The sequence below is a fragment of the Sciurus vulgaris genome (genome assembly GCF_902686455.1).
Source record: "Sciurus vulgaris genome assembly, chromosome: 8".
In the NCBI taxonomy this organism is placed as follows: Eukaryota; Metazoa; Chordata; class Mammalia; order Rodentia; family Sciuridae; genus Sciurus; species Sciurus vulgaris.
Window position 1 is genome coordinate 90,383,961 of NC_136468.1, and position 25,872 is coordinate 90,409,832.

Sequence of the window (25,872 nt, forward strand, 5' to 3'; positions counted from 1 at the left end):
AACGCCGAGAACTGTGCTCAGTGCTGGGTGTGTACCTGCAAGTGTCAGTCTTCGTCTGAGCTCTGTCAAGTCACACCTAAATTGAGACCCGCCCCTGGATTTTTTCAGGCCTAAGAAAAATAAATTTTCTTTTGTATTCATCAATTTGGGTTGTATCTGTGTGATCTAACCTGAAGAGTCCTATGTAATAGTTTTAGTGAAACAAATTCTTACTCAGTTTTTTTGTCTTCCTTAATAACAGTAAGATAAAAATAATCCAAGATCAGATGTTCCTTTTCTAATTATTGCCTAATGGCAAAGCATGATCTTGGAACAGGCTAATTTCCTCTCTTTCCTTTCTTCTTGGTTGCATTTATTCGAAATTTACTCTCAGCATTTCTTAAAAACATATTTTCCATCATTTCTTTAAAAAATACTGCGTGTCATGAAAACCTCTGAACATTGCAATTAGATTTTCATAACAAGCAGTATTCAATTTGTGTAGTATTCTAAAATGATAAGATTTTTAAAATAAACTATAAAATACATTAAAATAAATATGTATTAAATACCAATTAATTTTTTTTATTAAAAAAAAAAAACATACAGTGAAAGAGGAAGCAGGGTAGTTGGCTGGGGTTTGGGTGGGAATAGGGAGAGGATAAGACCTGTGCTGGGGTCAGCCAGTGCTTGGCTGTGTGGTCTTGGAGAGGTCAATTCTCTCTGCGATTCTGATCAGAAGAACAAAAATAATAGCTGAGATTCCCTCTTAATTGAATTTAAAGTGTATTAAAGCTTTCTTAATCATGTTAAATAATAGATTTAAGTTTCCCTATGGCTGAAATGATAGAAAAATGTGACTTTTAATGAGATTGATCTGTGGCTTTAGAATTCACAGTGCCTATTTTAAGGTTACCCCCTTTATTCTTGTTCTTTAACTATGGGTTTTTGTTTGTCTTTTCCCCTCTGTTTTCTTCTGCCTTAAAAGCCCACCTGGCCTTTTGCCTGAGTCCTCCCTGCCCTTAACAGTCATCAAGGATCTTGGCCATTTAAGCTGAGACCAGTAGCCGAGACCCTAGTGAGCTTTAATTAGCAGACAGCATGCAGAGAGGAACAATAAGGAACTAGAAGAGACAAAACTAGTAAACTAGAGAAAATGGAGACAAAGCCCTTAAGTAGAATGAGCTCTGGGAGCTGGGAAGACGGAAGCCACAGTGTTGCCATTCTTCCTTCTTAGTTTGTAGTCGGGCCTGGCGTGGAGTGGGCACTTGTGGGCTTATGGAGTGAGCGAGGGATGAATAGAGGATGGGAGGGTGCATTTGGCTGTGTGTGGACACATGTCAACCTTGCCAACTCCACAAGCCTGGGGCGCCGGGGGAAGAAAATCACAAGAGAAAACTTGGGCTACCCATGTACCAACACAAAATGCATTTTCCACTGCCCAGGTGAAAATATCAGAAGCATTGAGTGAGGAACAATGTGACATTTGAGAAAGCTAATAAGTTGCCCACTGACCTGAACCAAGGCATTTGTTTTTGCAAATCATGGTGCTTATTTGCAAGTAAGTATTCATTTCATGCCTCGCTATTTGGCTTTTAGGTTGGACTTAATTAAAAAAGCTGTAGCATCTTTGAGTCCAATTTCCTCTTTTCACATAGCATCTGTCCCTGACAGCTTGTGTGAGGCTTGGCCACTTGTTGAGGCCAGGGCGAGAGGAGGAAATGACAGGGGAGAGGCGAGGTGGACATACGCCTCTTGTTGGAGGCGGCACTCTCCAATTCTGCACGGCCCAGTCACATGCTTAGGGGGCTTCTTGGTTTAAGCAAGGCAACAGATGTCTCCGAGAGGGGGTACTGGCAGCGTCACAGAGGCCAGCAGGACTGCGGGTTAGGCATGAGTGAGCTAACAGGAGAGAGAGCCACACATGCTTTTGCCCTCTGCTCAGAAGTGGAAAATAGGCCAAAATTAAATAAGGGCAAATTCTAGAACTGAACAGAGGGTGAAGGCAGAGAGAAAATGCTTCCTTGGAACAAGCTTTACCCTGGGGGGCGGGGGTGGAGGGGAGCTTGACTATGTTCAAAGACAAACATGGCCCAGTGCTTTCTATATTCAAGTAGATGGCACAAAAGATAAGTCAGTCAGAGGTTGACTTTGCCTATAGATACAGCACTGTTTTGCTTTGCAAAGCATAACTACCTGTTTACACATTTACCTGGAGGTGTGGTTCTGAGTGTGACCAAGAAAGAGTACTGAGGCTTCCTTCCCCTGGATGTGTTATTCTATTACCGGGACAAGACTATCAGTAAATCCCAGCCAACCCATATCTCATTTTGGAACAGGTAATTGAGTTTGTGGTAAGCAAGTGCTTACAGATGGAGTATGTCCTTAATCTACTTTCCATTTGATGTTTTCGGTGTTGCTTTTAAAGCAGTTTGTTTGGAGTTCAAGATATTAGAATTTAGTTCTTTGGGGACTTCGTCCTTTAGTTAAAGGAATCTTTGTAAATCGCTTCAACCTTCTATTGGGCTTTGTTCCTGAAATTACTGAGACTCTCCCTAGCTGGGCTGTATTATAGCACACGGTGCTTTTGACCAAATCTGTGCTGTGTTCGTGTTCTCTTTCTAGGACTTTATACGATGTGTCCCCATCCCACAACCCCCATAGATGTTCTGGATACATACAGTTTCTGGTCAGCCACTGTTGCTTTTATACAAAGGAACCCAACCTCCTGACACATCCCGCCAGAAGCTTCTACTCTGTTCCTTGTGGTCTTGGGGCTACTGAATCTCCAGTGCTGCCCCATTTCTTTCCACTTGATGTCTGAAGAACACAGTGAGTCTGATTGTCACAGGTCCCTGAAAGAAGGCTATCTCTGGGCCACATTAGGGCTTAAACTCAAACATAACCACATGTCTAGAAAACCTGCAAGGTCAGGAGCAAGAGAGTGCACTTGGCCCCACAGTTTATCTGATACGTGCAAGCCATCACCAATAATGTTTAGTAAGTTTTACTGACACTTTCTCCATTACACAAGTAATAAGATGATATTCATAGGCAAATTCAAATAAAATATAGATGAGGAAAATGGACCAACTGCCTGCAAGTTCTACATTTAGAAGTAATCACATAAAGCCTTGAATGTCTATGCTTTTAATTTCTTTTTTGGTACATATATCCACATATAAATATTTTTTTCTTTCTACAAAAATGTGGCCAGTCTGTTCTTATTAGTTTTATTTCAAAATCTATTATGAACATCTTTCCGCATCTTTAACTATTGGACATCATTTTAATGGCTATGCATGGATGGATTTTTTTAACCATTAAATTGATTCCAGTTTTTCTGTCTAATAAACTGTACTTTGATGAACATTCTTGTAGCCAGAACTTTTTGCATTCTTAATTATTTTGTTAGTATTAAATCCCAGAAGTTTAATTCTTAGTTAAAAACTGCCGTGGTTCTTGTAGGATTTACCTCTCATGACCTTTAGTAAGATACAGAATACAATACCTAGGGAACAAAAGTTTGCACTTCTCACGGGCTGAGCTGGGGAAAGATGAGGAAAGGATTTCTGCCTTCTATTCTCTGGGAAATTTGGCATGCATTTTTCCTAGCTATGAATTTGAAAAGAACTGAGCCTCTCATATATTTTGGTTGTTCCAAGCCCTAAATTTTAGATATATTTAAAGTAGGCCCCATGAACCTTCCAGGATTGGTGCTTTTTATAATTCGTGTGTGTATGTGTGTGTGTGTGTGTTGCTGGGAATTGAACCTAGGGCCTTGCATATGCTAGGCTAGCACTGTACCACTGAGCGACCTCCCCAGCCCTTTTTATCTTCTTATTTTGAGACAGGGGATTGTTAAGTTGTTGAGGCTGGCCTCAAACTTGCAATCCTCCTGCCTCAGCCTCCCAAGTTCCTGGGATTACAGGTATGTGCAGCCATGTCCATCTATAATGCAATTTTACCATGACAGGCATATTCATTCATCCCCACTTTGTGAAAATGTCTGTAATTTTAGTCATGGGTGGCAGAGGAGGGAGAGGGACCGGCAGTCCCATAGTTCTTGTGAAAAGAGATGCATGTCTTTGATATGCTGAGCACTAATGCAGACTAATAGTATTTCACTGGAGAATAGAAAATACTTAGAGAAGCTGGAGTGCTTTGAGACAACCTTCAATCCATTTACCAAAAGAGCTTATAATGGAACTCTCTGTGCAAGGGAGGCCAAACATTAATAAATATTGAGAAAAGAAAGTTAAAAGGACATCAAGTTAATATTTTACTATCCCTTCTTTGATCTTAGAAAGTTAAAATATTTTTCCACGCTAATTTCATGCTGTATTGATTTCTTCCTGTCAATTGGCTTATTGGAGCAGACACAAACGCCTCTCTTAACTACAGCTTCCATTTCTATAACACTTTACAATGCTAACAGGTATTTATGTATTCACTGGCATCCTTTATGGATATCACCACTGTTCTGGAATGATCTTTGCTAGTTAAAAACTGAATCATTGTCAGTAAATGCGCTGTCACATTATTGAGTTGGGTCTCAGTGATGTAATAACATGCCTTGGTTGGGTTGTATTGGTTTTGGAGGGGGAAAAAAAACAAAACCAAAAATCTACCCTGTACTCTGCCATACTCACCTGTATTCAAAATACATTCTGAATCTAACCATGTTTCCACTTTTGTTACTACCATCCTTGTCTCGAAAAAATGAAAAATCTCTATCCCAAATTGCAATAACCTCTTAACTAACTGCTCTGTTTCCATACTTTCCTCCCTTCAGTACATTCTGAAGCCAGAAGCCAGAGAGAGCTCCCCAAATGTAAGTCAGGCCATGTCACACTGCCTCCTCCTTTGGAGGCAACCCTTGCATGGTGGCTCTTGCCTTCCTGACCTGTGCCGTGCCTGCTTGTGCTGATCTGATCCATGGAGAAGACAGAACTGTCACACAGGGTTTCCATGAATTGCCAGCCTCGTCTGCGTCTCCCCACCTCAGTGCCTGGATGCTCTGCTTCCCTGCTTTTTCTGAGGATGACTGTCCCTGCTGCTGCCTAAGTAACCCGTTCCCTTGTCCACTAAATCTTCCCTCCCACCTAGTGCCCTTGCGCCTTGGGACAGTTGCCCCTTTCCTGTTCTGTGCATTGATTTTTCCTTCTGCTGGATCCATTCCTGGCAGCAAAAAAACAAGCTGTGATTTCCGTCATTTGAAGAAGAAGGAAAAAAAAAAAAAGGAACAAAACAGAAACAGTTTTTCTTGACAATATTTTCTTTCCCAGCCACCCCCCCATTTCTCTGTTTCCTCTATAGCAAGGCCCTGTCCGTTCTCCCGTTCTTCTTTGAATTCACTGTAGTCAGCCTTGCTCACCTCGCTCCACCTCCACCTCTCACCAGGGGACTTAGTGACCTCCAAGGTGCGAACTTCAAGGGTCCATTCTCAGTTCTCACCTTAATTGGCCTCTCAGAGCATTTGCTAATATCGATCGGTTCTTCCACCTTGAAACAGTTTCTTCTTGCTACCAAAAAACACCCTCTGCTCCTTGTCCTCCTGCCTCAGGCCCTGTGTTCTGTCTCCCTTCTCACATCTTGCTCCTCTCTCCTCACTCAGCTCCACACACCCTGGCCTCCTTCCTGTTTCCGCTCTGCCAGGTGCGTTTCAGCTTTGTGCCCTGTGGCTCTCCTCCTAGGTGTCTGCATGGCTCTCACCCCTCCCTTCCTTCAGGCATTTGCTCCAATGTCACAGGTGCTACCTTTCCTTGTACTTTTCCTCCACAGCATCTCTGGTCATCTGGCTCACTGTTTGCTTGTTTATTTCATTGATATTCCATTGATGGCTGGTCTCTGCCCACCAGGCTATCAGCTCCACGAGGGTGGGCATTTTCATCTGTTGTGTTCTCTGTTGTATCCCCAGTGCCTAGAACAGAGCCTGGTGCATGATAGGTGCTCAAGACATCTTTGTTGAATGAATGTATGATGAATTTTCTTCATACTGTCAGTAATGAACTTGGAGAAAAATTTCAGTGGAACCCTTTCACTTTGTAGGAATTTGAAAGACTTTCAGTTTTCTTATAGTTTTGTGACTTGAAGAAAACCATGTTATAAGTGTGGGGACAGAAACAACAAATATTCTGGAAGATGGAATGTCTTTCTTGTTCTGCCAGTCTTTCTGTATACACAAACTGTCAGTTGGGAATCGGTCCTTGGCGTCTGTCTGGTTACACAGGAAGGTGCCATTGCTTTGCCAAACTGAATGACAAGGACAGAATCAAAAAGAAGCAGCCGAGATCTTGTCTTAATATGGCACATTTGGTTCAGAGACACTGTAAGTGCAGACTTGAGTGGCTGCTGGAAATGGACCAGTTCCCTCCTGCCCTTTCTTCACGCCATGCAGGAACCTCACAGCTCACCACCTCCTATTCCAAGCACATCAGCACATAGGGGCTCATACCTTAAGCGACAACCCCCACCCCCGCTGCCTTCTCTCGAGTTTTTTTTTTTTTTTCCTTCAAAAACACCTTCTCCTCTAATCCTGCCTGCTGAAGATCCAGTCCCTTCAGAGTCTAACAATCAGTGCAAACTCAACTTCTGCTGCCCTCTCAGAGTTTTGCCAGTTAGCCTGGACTCCCCAGTACCCTGTGCTCTGGGGAACAAGCCACAAGGCACCTCCATGTAGCTATGTCCATGCACACCTGCACATGATGTGTGCACACCCTCTCTGGCTCATTGAGAATAAGGATTGTATTTTACTTCTCTGGTATATCAGTACCAAGGAAATACCCTGGACACTGAAGATACTTGAGGCAGTTAGAATTGTCCCCAAATGGACATGAACCTTTTTTTTTTTTTAAATCAGGTAAAAGATCATTCTTATAGATGCCCCTCTTGCTGGGTATTTTCCTTCCCATGCTGTTTTGTGACTATTTGCAGCTGCTGCACTTGTTTTAGACATTCTGCAGCAAAGCCCTGTGTCCCACCCCGTCTCCTCCTTCACCCAGGCAACAACAGTGAGCTCCTTTGTCTAGTGCTTCCTGCTCACCCAGGGGCCTTGGCATGTGTCTGCTCCTCTGATGCAGCAGTGGCCAGGGCTGATGGGGTCATACTATTCTTGTTTGGCAGAGAAGGAAACAGGTTAAACAACACACATCATCCTATAGTGCAGAACTGGATGTCAACTTATGCCTTTCTGAAATCCTAGTCTTGGGTCTCAATAAAACTATACCACGCCAGTTCTTAAGCAGAAACTACACAAATATAAAGTCCAAGGAGTCAAGAAAGAGCTAAAACTATGAATCAGGACTGAGAGTACAGCTCACTGGCTGAGCATGTGCTTCGTGTGTGCACCAAAACAAACAAAGAAACCAATCCATTCATGGTTATTGAGGCTTTTCAACCACTGTTCTCACCTAGTAGCACAGACAAATGCGGTGATATTTGGCTGTTGAGACTCATATCAAGTTACACATAGTATTTGTTAGTGAGACTAAGAAAATGCTTTCAGAGGCATTTCTAAGTGAGCCCCTGATAAGCAAGTTATTGACTAATGCAGCTGGGCCTCGGCCTCAGTGGCATTACTGCCGTTGCCAGGAGAGGGGATTAGGCAAATTGGCAAAGGGCCTCCAGCCAGAAGGGTCTTGTGGGAGGCCACACTGATGTCTGAGATGCTGAAGGAAGGCTGGCATGATCTTGGCAGCCAAGCCATCCATGAGCACCTCAGGCTAGAAATAGTCCATGCTGAAGAAATACGTGCTGCAGCTGAGAAGCTCACAGCCAGGCTTGCTCCAGAAAGGGAAGGTCTGTTCATGGGGGGGGGGGCACCTTTTTAAAAAAATCCAGCTTATCTCAAATGCATTCCATTAATTATATACTAAAATCTTCTCTTTATAAGGATTCTGGATGATGCTGGGAAAAATGACTTCACTTTTTGAGTGCTATGGAACAAACTAAAAGAGAGATGTGTATAGGCCAGAGGGGAGGAAAAGTCCCCAGGAGAGAGCATTTCCCTAGCAGACTCTGTTAGCTTCCACCTAGGGGGTATTTGCATGCCATGGGGCTGGGATTCTTTTTCCTTCTGTACTTTTAAAAAATGCTTCTTTGCAATGCTTCACATGCATTTGATTGAAAAACTGAGGGACAAAAGAGATCAATTATTCTACATCTATTTAGCAATCCCAAGAGGCATAACCGAAGACAGACACTGAATGAACTTATTAATTTATGAATTGCCTTGAAGGACATAGAGTGAGTTCCTAACAGGTAAACACTCCCTGGAAAACATTGTGACTAGCCTGAGTCCATGCATAACCATCCCTGTGACAGAATCCCAGCCAGAGGACAGATTTGCACTTGGGAGCCTGGCAGCTCCAGAGGAACCTTGGTGAATGACTCCTCTGGATTAAGAAAGGGAATCTCTCCTAGAGGGTTCACAGTACTAATCTGTGATCTGGGGCGATTTCTGTTTGAAAAGAACTCACTCCATGTTTGGTCTCATCTGAAGTCTGTTTATCATGTGTGTTCCTGATGATTCACATGAATTGAGGCATTCCTGATCCCTAGATAGTGTCATCTGGGGACCATGGCCAAGGTATACAGTTGAGCTGAGCTGCATTTTTGTTACTGATTTATGTTCATCTAGCATTTTCAGAAATATGCGCACCGGATGCAGCAACACTGACTTTGCTTCTTCCTAGCTCTTTGCTTCATTGTTCTCACATGTCAAATGAGAATGGAAATGCCACTTTTTCCAGGGGTCTTCAGATAATAGATTATAGAGCTGAAAAGCACAATGTATATGTAGTATATTGTTATTGTTGAACATAACTCAAAACTCTGACTTCTTATAGAGGTAATGTAATTATGAAACAAGGTTACTGATATTACTTGGTATCTTATAATCATTCTTATATTTTCATTGAGTTGCTTACGAAAGCTTCTGGGAATCTATGAGAACTGAGATAGAAACACATTTCAAATAACTGATACGTGGGGTAGAAATTGACAAGCATATTTAAGAGGTGAATAGGTAAATCTCTGAGAGAACAAACAGGTTTTTTCCATGGGGAAAAACCAGGGAAGACCTGGTAGATGAGGAAGTCTGAGAATGGGTAAAATTGGAAGGGTTAGGGATTTCCAACAGAGAAAATAGTGTGGAGCAAACCCATTGGGTAGATTTCTTCAAAACCAAAGGCAAAGAGTACACATAAGACTGGGAAGAGACATCAAGGTCACATTATGGGAAGTCTTACATGTCAAACTGTGAAGTATGAACTTTATAACAGAGGCAAGGGTGAGAAGGGTGTAGGATGACAGACTGGAGGAAATAGACCAAATGAAAATTGTAAGTGTCTTTAAAATCAGTGAGGGCGTTTCAGAGAAAGTAGACAGGAGGGTGAGGCAAGAAAGACCCTGAAGGGAGAAGAGACAGGAGTTCACCTTCAACAAAATGAGAAACAAAGTGACCTGTGGTAGGAGATGGGCAGAGGGCCAGGTGTCCATTAGGGCACGAGGCCTCCCAGAGCCTTTGACATGAATGGATGATCCTAGGAAAACATTGCCCTTTCATAGTCTTTCCCAATTTTGAGTGGTGTGATTTTCTACTTTTAACTTTGCTCAAAATAGCTAAAGATGCAGCCCCGCGGTGTGAGCCTCAAGAATGACATGATGGGTTACACTGGCAGAGCTTTAAGTCGATGTGGTGATTCAGTTCTCAGACTTGAAGAGTTGTCCTTGTTTCAAAAAACACCAAAGCATGGCTCTCGGAATTGATAAGGTAGATGAATTAGCAGATGCCTATGTGAATAACAAAAAGTCTTTTTTTTTTTTTTTTACCAAAAGCTGTTCTTCAGGCAGTCCTTAGACAGTGAGCATACTGGTCCTCGCCCACTTAAACTGTGATTTATTTGTTGGCATTTGATTAAATACAGGAACCATCTTATCTCCTAGAGCGTATTCCTTACAGCTACATGTTGCTATGGGCATTGTTTTTAAAAATGCTTATTATGTATGTATGGAGTTACTATAGCATAACAATTCTAAGAAATCCAATGAGCATATATTCATTTTCTTCTAGTGAATTTTGAGAAATAAAACTGTAATTTTTATTAAACACATTAATGACAAGCTTAAAATTTGGTAATTGTTTTGATCACTGCCACTTGTATAATCTCATAATAAATACAGAGTCCAGAAAGTCTTTTGTGGTTTTTTTCTTACCAAGTTTGTGATGAGGAAATCTTTTGTAATTCAGCTTAGAAAAACCCAACAATGGCTCCCTCTCTGAGTGTTTAAAATTTAATTATTTTGTGTTTTCATAAAGTTCTGACTTTTCCCTACAGAAAGCCTTTTGTTTTTAATTTTTAATTTTTTTTGGTTGTTGTTGATCCTTAATTTTACTCATTTATTTCTATGTGATGCTGAGGATCAAACCTAGTTCCTCACAAATACTAGGCAAGTGCTCTACCACTGAACCCAGCCCCCACCTACTGAATGCTTTTAAAAGTTACTCTTTGCTACCTAAAAGAATGGAAAGCAGAGGCTTGAACATATTTTTATACACATATGTTCCCATAATAACATTATTCACATTAGCCAAAAGGGGGAAAGAACCCAACATCTGCAGATAAATGAATAAACAAAATGTGATATGTCTATATGTCTGGTTTTAAAATTCATTTGGGATCTAAGTGCAACAGTAAGTAGAAGTCTTGCCCCAGAGAGGGGGTCCCACATGCTCTTGGCCTTCCTGGGGCCCCCTGAACTTACCCATGGTCCAAACCCTCCTGGGATGTCACTTTTCCTTTCCTGGAAGGACCATCCAGATCCACAAGGGCTGCAGATCTGGGCTCCAAGAACAGATACTGAAGTCCTTGTGCACACGCTCATTAGCCGGAAATCTTGGCAAGTCCCTTGAACTTGCTGTGCCTCATCCTGTCTCATCTCATCTCTGTGTGAGTTGTACCACTTGACCCACTTCAGAAAATTACAATAGGTGAGAATGCTGATTTTTAACACACCATACAGAAGGAATTGTCATCACGTGGTTGTGTGTCTAGGAAACAAATTGATAAAAACTCCCCCTTAGACATACATTTTCATTATCTTTAGTGAAGCCATCTGGCACCCTTGTGAGACTGGGGCTGGCCACTTTGAGAAATAGGAAGTGAAGCACCACCATATCTGCCTGCGGTACCAGAAGTTTGTGAGTTGTGTTTCCACTTGGGGAACTTGGGCAAAGCCAGGGGAGTCCTGAAGAAGCCACTCACAAGCTGGGGACCCCAAGCATAGGGACACCTGGCTTGTTCCCAATCAGCCATGGTGGGTGTCCTTTTCTAAGACTGGTCTATAGAACTGCAGTTTAGCAGAGAGTTCGTTTTTATTGTGGTTAGATATACACAATGTAAAACTTAGCATTTGAACCATTTCTGAGTGTAGAGTTCAGTGTACATTTGCATCGTTGCACAGTCGTCACCACGCCACATATCCAGAACTTTCTCATCTTCCTTTCACACCCGTTTTACTAAGTCTCCATTCCTCCATCTCCTGGCAAACACCATTCTACTTTCTGATTCTTTGATTTTGCCTAGGCTCTGGACTTTGGGTAAGTGGAGCCATACAGTATTTGTCTCCTTGGGTCTGGCTTATTCTATTTAGCCCACGGTTTTAAGGTTCATCTATGTTGTAGCACCAGTCAGAATTCCATTCCCCTAACAGCTGAGTAGTATTCCATGCTATGTGCATACAGTGGAGTACTATTCCACTGTATGTATTCCAGCTCAGAGTGCCTAGATCCTTGGCACTTGGTGGCACATCTTCCAGGTCTGTCTAGGTACCGGGGGCCTCACTCAGTGCTTCTCAACAGAGACACAGGGCTCTCTGTCCTTTCTTACCATGTGTACATGCCAGCATCTGTCTTCTGGTCCCTAGTCACTAGTTTCCCAAGGCATTGCTATTTTACTCTGTGGTCCCCACAGCAAGACAGCTTAAGATCTGACTATATGCGTAATTATTGTGAAACTCTTGATGCTTGTAGACCGGTTCTTCTTTCCAGAGGGAAACATGGCAGTCTGCCTAAGGTCTATCCCCATTTCTGTGCCACCACTGGGGCTCATGGGACTCCACCCATTCTCGTGATGTGCTGTGGTATCATGGCCTACCTGATGTCCAGACATACCATGCAGCATTTGCTCTCTGGCACCTTCTTGTCTTCTTTAGCTGGACAGATGGGTATCGGTCTTCTTGCCCTACATTCCCCAGACCTACCTGTGGGTTCCATTATCCACTCCTCCCAGGGCTCTGCCTGGAGGTGGGTGGGGCTTGGGGCCCCTGGTACCTCCCCACTACTGTGCACTCACTGGTCAGCAGTTTCCCCAGCCTGTGGGACCCTCTTCAGAGCCTTTTCTTGCTTAATACCCATCATCCAGCCTTCAGCCATCCTCCCCTCCAGGATTGTGAAACACAATGAATCAATTTCTCTGTCTTCTCTATTGTGCTGTGTCATCCCTTTTCTCTAAAATAACAAATGCACTAGTCTTAGCTGATGGACGAGGTCAGGGTCACTGGATACAGGAGCAAAATATAGAACAAACACACAAAAGCCACTGGGGTTCATACTTCCAATATTCTTTCAACTCTAATGGTTCAGCTCTATGGTTTAGCAGAATTTCAGGAAGAAAGTAGAAGACATAAATTAGAGAAGGACCAAGCCAACCAAAGTTGCAAAAGACTAAGCTCTGATTCTTGGTATCCCTAGATTTATATGTTGGGAGGCATAGTTGAGAATTATGAAACCAAAAATGACTGAGAGAGCAAATAAAAAACCATATTCAGACAGGCTTAGCCAAGCTGAGAGTGTAGAGAGAGATGATGTCCCCTAATAGCAGTGAGAGACAATGTATAAAGTGTGATCAAGTGAGTATTAACTGTCCTAATTAATCTGTTTTGGAAATCTAGCATTTTATATTTTAGGGGTAAAGTGGAATGTTCCTTTATAACTCTATGTTAAAATGGAACTATTCTAGACCAGAGATGTAGCTCAGTGGAAGAACGCTTGCCTGGCCTGTGCAAGGCCCTGGATATGATCCCCTGACCACACACACATACACACAAAACATTAAGCAAGTAAAATGGTACCATTTCAGTCTCAGTTTGGGCTGTGTCCCCAATACATTCAATGTGTCATTTTAACACTGTGTGTGAGAGCATCAAGTGGGAATGCAAAAACATGCATGCAACCTGGTTTTGTGACTCATAACCCCCTCCGTGGAATTTTGGAGACAGCAGTGAACTGTGCTCTAAATCTCACTCTCCCCATCCAGGGTGCTGCTATTTTACTCAATCCCGAGGAGATGGGCTTCGATCACAATCTTCGAGGGTTTAAATAAGCATCCTCTGCATTTGGTAGTACATAGTGGACTGGAACCTGACTTGTTCTGGAAAATCTAAACTTCAGGTTATTCTGGGCTTCTTGCTTTGGGGACGGACTGACTGACTAGAATGTGTCAGTTTGAGAATGTGACTGTTTTTCACGGACCACATGTGGGCCCGGCCCCAGGGACAGCTGTCATGGGGCCAACTTAGGTGCTATCCTGGAGAGCCACTTGGAGAGACAGATTTCCAGTAACTGAGGGAAGAAGTCTAAGCAACCAGCACTGGCCCACACTGAGGAGACCAGAGGCAGGTGACCTGTGACTGTGGGGTTAGGAGTTCTCTGAGGAACCTGGGAGGCCACCCGGGGAAGAAGGGTGTGCTTCAGATGGATACGGTGGGAGCAGCGCTTGGGTCTTCCCATGCAGCGCTCATCCTGGAAGGCCTCTCCTGCCCTCGCTCCTCCCTGCTCATCCAGATGAGCTGGAAGCTGCATTTGACCCATGATGGAGGAAGGCCAAAAGGGCCAGGGAGGGAGGGGAGTTTTTCCAGGAAACTAACCTGAAGCAGGCTTTACCGGGGAGGTGTGAGACGCTATAACCCCTAATCAAGTTTAAAATGTGATTTTTGCACTGGACTGGACATATTACTCTTTTGGCTTTGTGTTCTGTGAGTTACTAACGAACTTAGTATCATCTAAACATAATCTGAAATCTCTGGTCTTCCTCCTTCCTCTTCTCTCACCTTCTTTCTTCTCTTTTCCCTCCTTCCTCTTCCTTTTCTCCTTCTCCTACTCTTTCTTCTCTCTCTCCATCCCTGCACGCCCTCTGCCACTTCTTCCTCTCTCCTGTTTCTCCCCATCCCAAGCATTTTAAATGCACCTTTTTGGAATGTTACATTTCTGTGTTCTGTGTCTAGATGCTCACTTTTAGGTGGGCAAAATGCAGAGTTAGTGTCAGGATAGGTATTTCAGGATGTTCCCAGTATTGTGATTTACTTTCTATCTTGTCCTAATTTAAATGCCCTTTAGGATTTGCTCTGGGAGCTAATGTGTGAGTCTTCATTGATTTAGCCAATAGCTCACAGTATGAGCCAATAAATCTTCAGTCCCTAAACTGGCTGTATCTTAAGCAGCTGATGGGAAAGCATCATCCTGCTTTATCAGTTTCCTGGGAGATGTTTCAAGTCAAAACCTGTAAGCATTTCCTGGGAAGTTAATTCTTAGTAGTTCCTGAAAATGGAAGTGCTGGCATCATGAAAAAGAAAGGGTGAATGTTCTGATTAAGCCACTTGTTTAATAAATAATAAAGAGGATCCGTGAAGCAAGAAATGCAGAAGGAGGGATAATGATGAGAAGACAAAATCCCTCTATGACATGACATTTGATTGGACAAATGACTGTACGCTGAGAGGAGGGGAAGTGGCAGGAAAAGGAGATTCTTGGTGCTAAAAGGAAGGAGACAGAGAGATGCTGAATGAACTGTTACATCCTTGCCTTGAGCCGTGATAAGAACAAATGTTCTTATGGAATCTTCTGAAATATTCTCTTGGAATCTTACATCCAAGGTTATTTTTCAAGTATTTTATTATTTAAATGTTGTGACTGGTCACTTAATCCAATATAATCAATCTGTGAGAATTGCTACAAGCTCCCCCATGTCTCAGTAGCTTTGTTAGTCGCTGAGGGGTGACCTGAGAAAGTACTCAGGCCAGCTCAAATAGAGTTGTTTTGGGTGATTTGCATTCTGCAGAGTTGCCAATTGCTGTCGTCTAGCACAGCCATGAGCCTTTTCCTCCAGTGGTGTGCAGCATATGTAATAATTAATCCTCTGCACTTTTGATGTGACTGGTAATGTTCAAGACTTCTTAGTCTTAAGGATATAATTTTCTTGTGATGATTTCAAAGGGACATCTCCAAACTCCCATTTTTGGAGACATGGGCGGAGGTAAGATAGATAGATCCCATCAGTGTTCACTGCTTCCCCTTCAGCCAGTTCTTTTCCTGGACCTAAGAAGCAGCTATTTGAGAAGCCTAGTTTTCTGTAAACCTTATGGCTCCCAATCCAAGATCCCTTCCAGTAAGTTTTGGGATCTACAATCTCTTTTCTACATTTTGAAAGGACTAATAAAAAAAATCTAATGGAAATCATTTTCTGTAAATTACTATATAATGAACTCAATTTGTTTTGGAGATAAACTTTCTCCAGTTTGGAAGAAAACATTCCAAACATCCAGTTTGAGAGGAATGAATAGAAGGGACCTGTGAGTCAAAAGGTTGATAACTTGGGAACCAAGTCCTGCAACACCTTGATTTTAGCCCAGTGAGACCAGTTTTGAACTTGTGCCCTTCAGATGATAAATGAATGTTGTTTTAAGCTACTCAGTTCCTGCTAATGTGTTCCAGCAGCACTGGAAAACCAATGCTCTTAGCATTGTATCCTTCCGGATTTGGCCTTTTAAATAAAACAGATGCTAGTACTTACTGGGTGTCCTGGCACACTGATAACTTTGTTGGGGAAGTTTGAAGGAAATGGGAATCTATACTCCTTATCATAGTCTTCTAGTAACTGTGTTCTTGCCCTTCCTGCTCCTCCAGCCTCACCTCATACCCCTTCTGCACGCCTGGGGCTCCCGCCCCAAGCTCCCCTTCAGTTCCTCAGACTTCCTGCCTCGGGCCCTTGGCATGAAGGCCCTCATGTCAGATTTTCAGTCACCTCCTCCAGGTCATGGCCTAACCTTTCTTCCTCTGTTGGCCAGGATGGTCTAAGCGCTCTCACAAACCCCAGATCTCAGAGGTTTAAAACAATAAAACTTATCTGTCCTGCAGGTTATAGTCCAGTGGAGTGTGTGTGTGTGTGTGTGTGTGTTTCTTGGTAAGACACAAGGAATGTGTGGAGGATTATTTAGGCCAGGCCTGGGAGTAGGACGTGACACCTGTGCCCACATTCCACCTGACACACTTCAATGCAGAGGACTGAGCACATGGTCTTCCTGTGTGTCCAGGAAGAAAATCAACTGAGTAGATACTGGCAGTGCTCCATCTGCTCACTAGAGCTCCTGGAGCAGCCCCGCGCAGGTCTGCCTAGTTAGTTTCTATGATAGCACCTCATTTATTTCCTCAATAGCACTTTACAATATTTATGTCTCTTTGTTAATTGTGTTTGGTGCCTCACCACCGATACCAGAGCTGCATGGGGCTAGGAACTCATGTCTCTTGCTCATGGTCACATGCTCAGACCTGGCAGCATTATGTGCTGCCCGGAGTACATTAACCAGCAGCAATAATTAATGTGTGATAAATGGGTATTGGAATGATCAAAAAATGAAGAGAAAGTACATGTTACTTAAAAGGTTTCCACTATTAGAGAAAAGACAGGACAAATAGGTCATGGAATTTTACAATATTACATTTTAAGAAATACTGAAAACTTTTGAGTTTAAACCAATGGCATTTGGGCTAGGGATCAAAATGTTTGGGTTGGCACTGCACTTTTGATTTTAGAATTTGAGTATGAGCCTTCAGGAGAGGAGACTGGCAGGAGCTGTGCTCTGATCTTACTTGGAGTGATTGATTCTACTCTTGTATTTCTGAGTGCAGATCCTTCAGAGACCCTTCCAATTTGTCTGCCATCTTCTCCACTCACAGAGGCCTAACCATCTTGCCCCCTCCTCCCATTACCCATTAATGTGTTTGTTCATGGTGGCCAGGTGACAGAAACATGCTGCCTCAGATGACTGTTTATATTTTGTTTCTCCTTTTCCACTCATCGTCCTTCTGGCTTAGCATGTGGCAGTCCAAGAGGGGAGATGCCAACTTAAGCAGTGAGTGAGACCTGTGAGTCATAATGGAATTCCAGCTGTGGCACCTTGGAGTTTTGTTTGTTTATGTTTGCATCTGTCACTTCTTGAGATCAAGATCTCAATGGCTGATGGGAGAAGATTCTGGCCTCACAAACAAGTCCTCCCCACTAGTCCTGGGTAGGGCTCTAAGAAGGGTACTTGTCTCCATTGCTATGGCCTCATCCCTTGGAGATAGAGATGGAAATCTACCAAAATTTAGCCCAGTTCTGGCTCCTTCCTGGATCTAATTGGCTGGGACTTTGCAGAATGCAGGAATGCGAGGACTTCGTATGCCTATTCCCTGGGACCACTGGCCAGGCAGGATTCTGGAACATCAAATGGGTCTCTACTACTTTATTTGTTTCTTGTGGGGTAGGCACATGACATTTCCTAGGTAGGAGGACCAAAGAGCTGTGGTTGGGGTAATTCTTGTGAAGAATACAATAAACTAGGTTGTATATCACCTCCCTTTACTTCCCACACTTTGACGTTATGCAGATGAAACACATTAAAATGAACACTAAAACCAAGGATGTGTGCAAAGATTTATCAACAGGAAGGTTCGGTAATAGCAAAAATGGCAACAACTTAAATGTTCACATAAGGGAGTAGATAAAAATAAATTATGATGCATTCATGGAGTGAAATACTTGAAGCCATTAAAATTGATCATGTAGAAGAACATTAAATGACATGTAATTGTGTTCACATTTAATTTTTAAAACTCAAGCTATAAAACAGTAGATACCATATGATCCCATTTTTGCAATTAAAAATGTATAATAAATATACTTACATAAAAATGGAAATGATAAAAATGGGGGTAGGTATTGTGATAAAAGGGATTATGAGTGATATTTTCTTTTATTCTTACTGTCCACTAGTATTTTTCAAATTTCCATAATGAACATATTTCTTTTGAAAAGGGATATAAAACTCTAAATTGTTATTTTGCAAATTAGATGACTGTCTTAGTTGGCTCAGGTTGCTAGAACAGTACCATAGATTGTGTGACTTATAAACAATAGAAATTGATTTCTCACAGTTGTGGAAGATGGAAAGTCCAAGATTGAGGTGCTGGAAGATTTGGTGTCTGATGAAAGCCCGTTCCTGGTTCCTAAGGCACTTTCTCATCTTGTCCTTTTACATGGCAGAAAGGGGAGGAAGAGGAACTTTCTGGGATCACTTTTTTTTTTTTTTTTTTTTGCATTCTCAGAAGTTTATTTTAAAATGTATTTGCCAGCACTGTATTTTGACGTATGGCTTCTTATATAAATTATGCAAGTATATAAATTTAAGCATTTAAATATTTGTCGCACTTTTTGAAGCACTAAAATTTTTGCAAAAGTCATTTTATGTACGTAGTTTTTGTTTCATTTTATTTTGAGGCAGAGCGTCACTGTGTTACCCAGGATGGTCTCAAACTTGGAATCCTCCTGCCTCAGCCTCCGAATCCCTAGGGTTTGGTTATAGGAGTGGCCATTGTGCCTGGCTTACACATACATAAGTTTTCGGTAAAATGCTACTAAGGGTCATCATGAAAGCCACCTCTCGTCTGCCTCCCCAGGAGCCCTTTCTCCTGCTTCACCCCCACCCCACCTCAAGAAGCCCCTGAGCCCTGGGGCTTCTTCTGCCCCGCCCTGCATCATCACCACCTCCACCTTTGCCATCTTTGATGGAACCTTCTGCCTCTCAGCCTTTGTTCACACTGATTGTGCTCTTCTGTCCTCCACCGGCTACTGAGCGGATGGGGGCGCTGTGGTTTGAAGAGGGTTTATTCCATCAAAAACTCATGCTGAGATTTGATTGCAGCAGTGTTGGGAGCTCAGGCTGGTGGGAGGTGGCACCCTCGTGAAGTGATCTATTCTTTTCACCTTTTCTCTTGGGAATGGGCTCACCGCCTCAGGAGTTTGGCTTTCTGCTCTGTACCCCACCTTCCCCTTGCCTCCCTCACATGTGCTCTGCCATGTGATGCCACCACCATTGTGACATAGCAGGGGGCCCTCCTCAGATGTGGCCACCCAAGCTTGAGCTTCGCTGCCTCAAGAACCGTGGTGAGCTGCATAAACCTCTTTATAAATTATCCAGTCTGGTAAAGCAACAGAAAATGAACTAAGTCAGGGACTCATTTTAAGAGAATCAGCTCAAGGGCTCCTTGTGCTTGGAGTCTTTCCTGACAGTCTCCCTTCTCTACCTAGCAATGACCCTCCTTTGTGCTTCACTCTTTGTTCTAAATACTCTCACAGAACCTTTAAATCTCCCTTGCACTTCTTGGCATTTACTTTGTTTCAGGTACTTTACACTCCCCCCATGTTAACCCACACAATCTTTGCAATATCCCAGTGTGTTATGGCCCCACTTTGCAGATGAGGACAGTGAGACACAGAGAGAATTAGAAATTTGCCAGACACAGATCGAGTCTGACAGAGTTGGGTTTAAACCTAGGCAGTGTGGCTCCAATATCTCTATCAAAACACAACTTTGTGTGTTTTGTGCTGCTGCTTCTTGTGTTTTTAAGACCTTTCACATGTCTCTGTTTCCCCACTAAGTTGTAGAGAAATGATCACCTCTTAAGTAGACCTGTGTTCTTTTGGTGCCATGCCCAGAGGCTGGCACATAGAGATTTCATGATAAACATTGATTGAATGACTATTTAAGCAAGTTTTTATTGAGCACCTGTCACTTGCTAGGCATTGTTTCAGCACCTGAAACACATAAATAACAAGATACATCAAGATTCCTGCCCACACTGTGGGAACTGCCCGACTTGAATTCTAGTGAAAATGTTAAGGGCACGTTAGGTAGATGATTTAGGTATTATTTAGTTGACATTTTTGTTTCTTTGGTCTTCATGTTTCATGATACATGCTTCATTTTCTCTTGTTTTAAATTTGGGGTATAATTGGAGATAACTGCAGTCCTGAAATTAACATGAATCCTTCCTTTGTCCTATTAGAGCTCGGCAGCTCAATGCTTCTTGATGCTTGAAAATGTATTTTTGAAAATGTAATGCATATCTGAAAATATAACCTTTCCCTCCTGTCTTATATTCCTCATTCTTACCTGTCTTTTTCACTTTTCTCTGGTTTTTCTCCCCGTTCTGGAAACCCATCTCGCTGCCTTCTGCTGCTTCCTCCCTCATTCTCTGCTTCCCTTCCTTTTTAGTTTTCTTTTCCCTACACTTTGCCAAATTTTTATTTGTAAACAATTCAAACACATCAAGCACTATGTGATTTTTCTCTTTCAACCTGTAGGCAAAATGGAGAGGAATCAATCTAACTAAAATTGAGTCCGGAAGTGCTATAGATTTAATTTGGGGTCTGAAAAAAGGAAGAGAAGCACACTTCTTTTAGAGGCCAGAGCAAATTTACAATATGGACATCATTTCTGTTTTACTCATAACTAAGCAGAGATTAAAAGAATTGATTGAGGTCACCTAAGAAATAAAGAACATGTAGAAGGACATATTCTTCTGCAACATGTCATTCACCCCCTTTAGAGTGGAGCTCTGAAAAAATATTCACTTCTCCTGCTGGAAGAGTGCATTTTCCTGGGTTCTCGTTTATTAAAATGAAGTCGAGGTATTAGGAAAATCAGACTGTTCCCAAATAATGGCATTGTTTTTAAACAAATGGAGCCTTATAGGAATAGAAATAACCTATTATACTTGCAAAATACTAGTTTAAAAATGTGCCACCAGAACATGGCATTGCTTCTCTTTTGCCTCCCCACACGCCAGGCTTCATGAGTGGAACACACTTTTTCCTCACATCCTCTATGAAATTCTAGTGGCCGTAGTATGACCAAAGAAAGCCTCTGCATCAATCAGTAGTTTTGCAAATCGTGGATATTACACAACCCAGCTTTCCAGAACATTATCTTTGGCAGATAGGCTTTTTGTCAAACTGTTTCAAACTATGGTTAGTATTCCTTAGTCTCTGTTAGTCCACTCTGCCACTGTGCTTGAACCTTTTGCGGTTGGACTTCTGTCTCGCTGAACCAGGTGACCTCTTTGTTTTTTTTTTTTTTTTTTTTTTTTTTTTTGCATTGGATATTGAACCTGTGGGCACTTAACCACTGAGCTACATCCCCATCCCCAGTCCTTTTTTTTTTTTTTTTTTTTTTTTTTTCTTAAATACAGGGTCTCACTAAGTGAGCTGGCCTTGAACTTGTATTCTTCCTGCCTCAGCCTTCTAAGTCACTGGGATTATAGGCATGTGCCACCACACCCAGCCCAAGATGACAATTTAAGGTGCACAGAGAAGGAAGAATAGAAAGGATTCTAAAGGGAACTATAAACAACTTTTAAAATGACCTATACTTCCACTAAAAGGTAAATCACTAAAACTTTACTGCCCTTTCTGTTTCTGGTGTCTTATGAAGTGTTCTGGGATAGAGTAGTTCCCGGCATCCCTTCCCTAAAATGTCTTCCGATTAAATCAATATTGTGAACTACTGTGGGCAAAAGTTTTCCAAGTGGCACCAAATCCCTCAGAATTAAATCCGATGTGAAAAATACCAGCATCCGCAACATGGAAGAGTTCATCTTAATTGACTGTTCAATTATGAAAATATTGTACAAGTTCCTGAACTCCTATGAAATGATTTTTATCATGTTCCTGGAAAACAAAGCCATACATTCATTTTTATTTGGGAGGTTATCTCAGAAACAAGTTGATGAGATAGCCAATACTGTCTGCTTCTGATACGTAGATCTTCCTTCAGTTGTGAATACATTACTTTCTATGGTTTCATTAGAGAGAGAGAGAGAATTTGTCAGAACTGCTTGGCAAAGTCTGCTTATTTTGATCTGCTCCATCGTTTCCAGCTTTGGCAGGCTAGTGCAAAGATTGCAATTTCCCCCATTATAATCCTAGGAAGCAGATTGCTGAATCATAAAGTCCTAACCTCAGGTTGAAAGTGAAATCATTCCTTCAGGGGCTAATGTACAGGTACAGTCTTCAGAATTAAACTGATAAGAGATGACATTGCATTAGGAGGTTACAATAATAGGATCACCTTAAATTAAGCTCCCTGGATGAATAGAATAAACCTATTACTCTGAGGTTCACCTCGGTCTTGTAAAATGCCTGGCACATCAGAAGTTCTGGAAGGATGTCAAAGAGATGATATTGGAAAGTGAGGTATTCTGAGAATGCAGTGATAAGTTTGAGAATTACCCTATGTGGTTCTTTCTTTTTGTCTTCTTCAAACAAATATTTTATCACTTTGTGGAGGACACTGTTCTTGGTGATATCGCAGTGAATAAAAGGGAAAAATCTGCTTTCCGTAGGCATCATTCCTGCTAAAGGGGAAGACCAATGATTTTTTAATATCATGAAAACACTAAGGAGAAAATACGGGGGGGGGGGCTCTAATGTACATTGGTGGTGTGGACATTTTAGATACGGTGGACCATACATGAGGGACAACATTTCTAAGAATTAGAAGACAGAGGGTAATGGTACTTAACACCATTCAGTGTCGCACAAAGGCCTTTTGTGGGAGTGAGGCAAACCAGGTTCCACTGCTTTGCCGCTAATTCATTGAGCAAATTATTCCCTCCTGTGGTTTCAGCACACAGCTGTCAAATATGTAGGCTGGACCACATGAGCTTCAAATCTTTTAGACTCTAAAATTGTCTGAGTATTAACGTTTCTTTGATGATCTCAAAGACCTATCAACATCTTGTAATTCCCCAGAGTTTTCAGTACCAGACAGACCAGTTACATTTAGCCCTCTGTACCCATGGGTTCTATGTTGTGGATGCAGCCAGCCAGGGACTGAAGATATTTTTTTAAATTGCATCTATGCCAGGCACTGTGGTACACACCTGCAATCCCAGCTAACCAGAAGGTTGAGACAGGAGGTTTGTAACTTTGAAACCAGCCTGGGCAATTTAATAACATCCTGCCTAAAAATAAATTTTTAAAAAAAGGACTGAGGGTGTAGTTCAATGGTAAAGCACCCCAAGTTAAATCCCTAGTACTGCAGAAAACAATATTTCATCTGTACTAAGCATGTACAGACTTTCCTTTTCTTGTTCGTATTCCTAAACAATATAGTCTAACAACTTTTTACATAGCATTTGCATTGTATTAGGTATTGTAAGTAATGTAGAGATGATTTAAAGAGATGAAGTAAATGATTTAAAGGAGAATGTGTATATGTTGTATGCAGAGACCATATCATTTTGCATAAATGACTTAAGCATCCATGGATTTTGGTATTTTTGGGGGTTCCTGGAGTCAATCTTGTGACTATCAAGGGATAACTATACTAATAAACATTTTATTTGAACTTTCTGGTCACTTAGATTTGGATAAGTAGAAATTATATACATATTATGTATACATATATGTACATGCATTCATATATACATATATTATTTATATATGCATACACACATATGTATATATATCTCATAATAAAATCAGGTCTTACAAATTGTTTACCATTTGTAAAAGTGCCATGCCTTTGCAATCGTCTTCTTCCATAATTTCAGGTAGGCAATTTGATTCTCCTCATTGGAGATAAGTATAGGGAGCAAGCAATTTATATGAGTTGATTATAGTGCATTTTGCTATAATTTAGTAGTGAAAAAGCCTAGTTAGAATCCCACATTCACTATGACACCTATTTTCTGACACAATTCAGTATCACACAGGTTCCTTAGAACTTGTCAGAGGAAATGTAATTATCCAAAATGCTGAGATTACTTAGTGTAAATGAGCCTGCATGTTATGGATTCATGGCATCTTTATACTAAAAGTCGGTTTCTAGGCAGAGTGGAACTTAGGCAAAGCTGCTGCTCCAGACATGATATCTAACTTTACTGAATTCATACAAAGAAATGTGATTTTTTTTTGCAACAATGTTGGGGTTATGCTTTTAACTTGCAAAAGCAAATAGCTCAGCTTTCTTGGAGCATGGAGTTCCTCTAGATAACCTTGGTATATTCTTCTCTTTTGAGGGCAGGTGTAGGGGGAGCGTGGAGTGAGGACAGACTCTCATGGTCCCTGGAACCCTGTAAAGCAATTATTTGCTCTGCTGATAAAATGTTTTGTTGCTATAAAAAGGGGTGTAGGTAGCCTGAAACTAGGTTTCAGTTTGTTCATTGTACCGGAGTTCTGGGAAAACAGACTGTTCTTTTGAATTTCTGAACAATAATAATTTGTTTAAGACATTTGCACAATCGTGATAAGTAGCACATCTAGATAAGGAAGTCTTAAACTGGCAGAGCATCTGCAGAAGGACCCAGACGTAGATGATGAGCACAGTGTTTAAATTAAGTGGGCACCAAGGGATAGAAGTAGATAGGGAGGGGAGGTAACACATTTAAAAGGTGTTAGGTGCTATAAATGATTCTATTCAGTTCTCTGGAGCTTTGATTAGGTGGAAGTAATGATTTACTTAACTGACCATGGAAAGAAGTAAACCTGTGCATCAGGATTGAGGGGAAAATTGCTTTGTGTATGGTACTGTTGAACCAAAGTGCATTGCTTACGCCCTTGCTACTCCAGGTGTGACCTGTGGAACATCAGCATTCATTTATGGAGACTTAACAGAAACCTAGAACCCTAGGCCCCATTCTAGAGTGACTGAAATCAGAGTTGCAGTTAGCCGTCTCCAGGTGATGATAGACATTCACATTGAAATTTAAGAAGCATTGCCCTAGGGTTGTTACATCATTCATTCACTTTTTTTTTTTTCATTCAAAAAACATATTTGTAGCTTCTTCCATCTGCCAAACATTAAATTAGACACTAGGATAGGAAGTTACAAATAAGACATGGCCCTTGCAGTCAAAAAACACATTATTGAGGAGGACTAATGAGATATATTAAAAGTGAGGCTTGGAAGGATCTGTGCTTGACCGTGGGATGCCAGGGTGAGACTATGGCTGCTGTTCCAGTGGTGGCCCCGGGCGTATGAGGGTTATTGCTGTGTTTACAGGAGACTACACTTAAAAGAGAACATGTATAGCCTAAAACATTGAGTTTGGGAGCTGTAAAGTTTTTAGGTGGAAATGTCTCCTGGGCCCTTGGTTCTGAGAGCAAAGACCAGCAAACCGTGTCTGAATGGACCAAATCCTCCCCTCCACTTATTTTTGCAAATAAAGTTTTATTGAAACACAACCACACTCTTTAGTTGACCTAACCATCTGGCTGCTTTTACACTCTAAGGGCAGAACTGAGTTAAGTGGAACAGAAACTGGGTGGCTACAAAGTGCTTTTCCAGAAATATGCTGACTCCTGCCCCTGAACACTGAGGAGAGGCCTGGAATGGAGACAGCTCTGTGGAGTTCATAGCAGCCAAGGAGGTGGGTGAGTCTGTGCCAGAAGATGTGACATGAGAGGAGATAAGAGCCAGGCCAGAGCCCTAAAAGAGACACTGCTTTCCTGGTTCTTTGTGTCCTCAGGAGGATCCTCTAGCCAAAGTCTTCTTACTGTTTTCTGATAACTTTTGCAGTAGTTATTTGATTTTCTTTTTATCTTGGCACTTGCAAATTTACTAAACCAAGAGACTTGCGCTAGTTCAGCGAACCATCCTGCATGTAATAATTTAGCAGATGCTGTAGGGTAACAAATAACTAGTACCTTCAAATGGAAGCTGTGAGTAAACATGATCATTGGGGCCTCATGACAGAGTAGAATCTCATCTTCCCATGAAATAGAAAGGGTA

At 41.8% G+C, this 25,872-nt stretch overlaps 1 protein-coding gene across 2 annotated transcripts in view; it reads left to right on the forward strand.

Annotated features, from left to right (window-relative positions):
* The window catches only part of CHN2 (chimerin 2), a 306,404-nt gene that overhangs the window by 86,519 nt on the left and 194,013 nt on the right, over window positions 1-25,872 (forward strand). The window contains exon 2 of one of the 2 annotated variants that reach the window (XM_079152566.1): window positions 4,775-4,813. The exons of the other annotated variant lie outside the window; for it this stretch is intronic. Within the exon in view, the coding sequence (XP_079008692.1) occupies window positions 4,775-4,813 (39 nt within the window). The remainder of the gene's footprint in view (window positions 1-4,774; window positions 4,814-25,872) is intronic. 2 annotated transcript variants of the gene reach the window in all.